Genomic DNA, 3223 nt, shown 5'->3' with positions numbered 1-3223 from the left:
AAAATACAAGAAATTCAGTACACATCTGATTTTCTTTTCTTGTTTTTTTTATAAAGACATTATGTCTTACGATATATATATATATATATATATATATGTTTCCCCCAAGGCAGCCATGACAACAAGTCAATTTATACTCCTCATAACATGTTTTCTTCACCTCCAAACTAACAATTTCTTCTACCTAAGACTTATAACAAAGTTGATATAACATTCTTACCTTGAATACTCAGAATCTCCAAGAAAATCTTCAGCTTTAATCCACAAATAAGCTGCCACGCAACGAGCACACAACTACCACGAATTCCTTACTAGTTTCAAGGTTAGAAGTTGGAACCTTTACTCAATTTGATGAATAAAATGAAGGGCAAGTCGTGGTTTATATAATTTGAACCTTTCCGGAAATTGCACCGCCTCAACATTGACGGGCAAGTTGACGAGTCGTCAACACGTCGACGGGCCTTCGACTTGCCACCGTCAAGTTGCGGCGGCCTCTGATTCTCAGGGCTGTTTGACGGTGCAGGGTTCACGGACCGTCGACCATGTTGACGGCTCATTAACCTGCCGGTCGACTTGCACTGTCCACCGCCTTCGTTCGTCATCGATTCGTTTAGTCTTTAATCCTTTCAATACTTGTAATACTTGAACTTAGGCATCCATCTACAAGTGTTAAACATGTCCAATGTCTCATAACTTGAAGATAAACCGTAATGCTCTAAATCAAGGCGTCTAGTGTGCTTTGCAATTCGATACGTCTAAATAGAAGGTGTAGCACGTCTATTCTTGATTTGTATTACCTTCGCATCCTTAGAACATATAGGTAATCGTATTGTACCTTAAGACGTATTTATAAGACGCTCATGTGGCTCTCAAGACCATTCTAAAATCAAACCCATCGTGAGTAGGTTGTAATGGAAATTTCGAGGTGAAATCTCATCTTGGCGGCTTAACTCAGGAATCTTGTAGCTACTTCATCATATGTAGCTTGCGCAGTTGCAACTTTGTCTCCTGAGTGCAAAGAATAAGATGTAGATTTTAAGTTTAAAATACATCTTGAGATGTCCTTTTGGAACTTTTGTTGCATAGACCATTTATGACCATTACTAATAATGTAGTTCTCTCTTTTAAGCTATCTACTTCTTTATGTTTATTATCGTTTTTTCCTCTTGTATATTTTTGAAGTTTAAGGATTTCTAAATGATATTCCCTCATGTTTTCTTGATACTATATGATTATGAGAAGAGTTAAGACTTTTTCAATATAATCTATTTGTAGGTAATTAAATACAGCGCATGCTGAAAGAAATTAAACCGCAAAGTTGTTTGATGTATATTGATCGTGTAGACTTTTAAAGATATTATTTGTGCCAATGTATAGACTCTTGCTTACTATATTGTACTGATAAAAGTGTTCTTCTCTACATTTCTACACTTCTTAATAGTTTATTTACATTCAGTTAAATGCAATTTCCAGTATATTTGTGCTTTACCGTGACAATGAATATCAGAAGATATAAGTTCTCTACTATTTTTTTACAAGACATATACTTATTAGCATGGACACACGTGCAACGCACGTACCTAGAAATTAGTATATAAAAAGCTATAAATTCAGTTTACTAGAGAATTTACCAAAAAAAAAAAAAAAGCGCTCTTCCATATATACAAGTAGACACAATTACATTTAGGTAAATACAAACCCATACAAGTACACTATCCTGAGACCAACCAAACATAAGAAAAATACAAGAGGTTACATCATAGATTTTTTTTTTTTTTCCTCTTTTGGGGGGTTTTCTTTTCTTATTGTATTGTACAACAGTCAAGCCCATGAATTCAACAAAATAAAGCTAATGATCACTTATTTCTTCCCTCAACTTCAACAACAAACTCAAGCCAAACAAACAAAAAAAACAAACCACATAAGTTGCCAATCGCCAGCAGAATCATCAACCAAACAAGCTAGCTAGCACTCAAAAGAAAGAGTCTTTTGGATTTTGTAGGCAACTGATTTCCTCAAGTTCATGAGCTGAGTGCTATCTTGCTCAATGGGGTCAACATCCCAATTCAATTCAGTAACACCAGCCATTAGTGCAGCAATATCCTCTTTAATCCCTTCATCTTTTGTCTCTATACCTGCTCCTTCATATACCACTAATTCTTTGCTCTTAGAATGTTGATTAATCCCCGCACGTTCAGCTGCCAATGTGCTCAAATCTTGTTTATAAACAACCTTAAGTCCGCACCTCCTTACTTTCATCCACGGATCCTGCCTTATTCTGATAGCAAGGCAACCACAGACTTTATTCCAATCTTCAGCTGTGAAATCGGGGAAGAGGAGCTTAAAAACATTGAATGAGATATAAGTTATCCACAGGTGATCCGTTTCGTACACCTCTCCCATCTTTGAAGCAGCAGAAGGCGCACTTTCGAATGTGTATTCTCTGTGGTCTGGGCTAATCAACTTGAAAGTAACGCCTAGTCTTGAGTTTGGAATAAAGCTGTCCAAAAGGAAACACAATGCAATCCCCACAATGTTATCTTGCCTTTCTGAAGGTAGCTGGACTGAGATAGAACCACCCATTTTCTGATGATCAAACCACTCAGGAATTTTACCCCCAGCAATCAGTATACTGAATCGACCATATATGATAGAGTGCCCCTGTAACGTACACACAATTCGGATTCTTAATACTTTGATTATGAAAAGTCGCGATAAGTTTATGAATTTTATTCAACTGCTTAAAGGACATCAGAACAAGTTCTTAAGTTGATTTGGGACCAGTGTTTAGGATGGCGAAAGGCGAGGCGTGGCGACAAGGGTTCGCCGCACGCCTCATGGTGTGGCGAGCGCCTTTTAGAAGCGAGGCGAGAATTAACACAAAAATTAAAATATTAAATATGCATATATAAATACCCAAAAACTCAAATACTCAACAAAATACTAGCAAATATTTCAATTGAAAAACTAAAAGTAGATAGTCGGAACGTGATGATGACATGATTGAAATCTGTTTATTTAACAATAAAAGGCAAAAATTCATATAACTTAAATAAATATCAATACAAAAACGGAAAAAGAAAAAAAAATCTGCCGGAACTGGGTCACCGGCCAGCTGCCGGAAAAGTCAGATCTACCTGAAAAAGGCTAATCTACCGGAATTGGGTCACGAGCGGCTGCAGGAAAGAAAGAAGAAGAAGAAGAAGAAGGAAAGAAGGAAAAA

At 36.8% G+C, this 3223-nt stretch overlaps 1 protein-coding gene across 2 annotated transcripts in view; it reads right to left on the bottom strand.

The window, feature by feature from the left end:
* Nucleotides 1-1808: 1808 nt before the first annotated feature.
* Nucleotides 1809-3223, bottom strand: part of LOC132038478 (TMV resistance protein N-like) — a 91961-nt gene continuing 90546 nt past the window's right edge. For both annotated transcript variants that reach the window (XM_059429145.1, XM_059429155.1), the window contains exon 5: nt 1809-2661. In XM_059429145.1, coding sequence (XP_059285128.1) covers nt 1966-2661 — 696 coding nt within the window. In that variant the 3' untranslated portion in view covers nt 1809-1965. The remainder of the gene's footprint in view (nt 2662-3223) is intronic.

The sequence above is a fragment of the Lycium ferocissimum genome, chromosome 2 (genome assembly GCF_029784015.1).
Source record: "Lycium ferocissimum isolate CSIRO_LF1 chromosome 2, AGI_CSIRO_Lferr_CH_V1, whole genome shotgun sequence".
Classification (NCBI taxonomy): domain Eukaryota; kingdom Viridiplantae; phylum Streptophyta; class Magnoliopsida; order Solanales; family Solanaceae; genus Lycium; species Lycium ferocissimum.
Note: the sequence above shows the minus strand (reverse complement) of the source record. Positions and strands in the feature narration are given on the sequence as shown.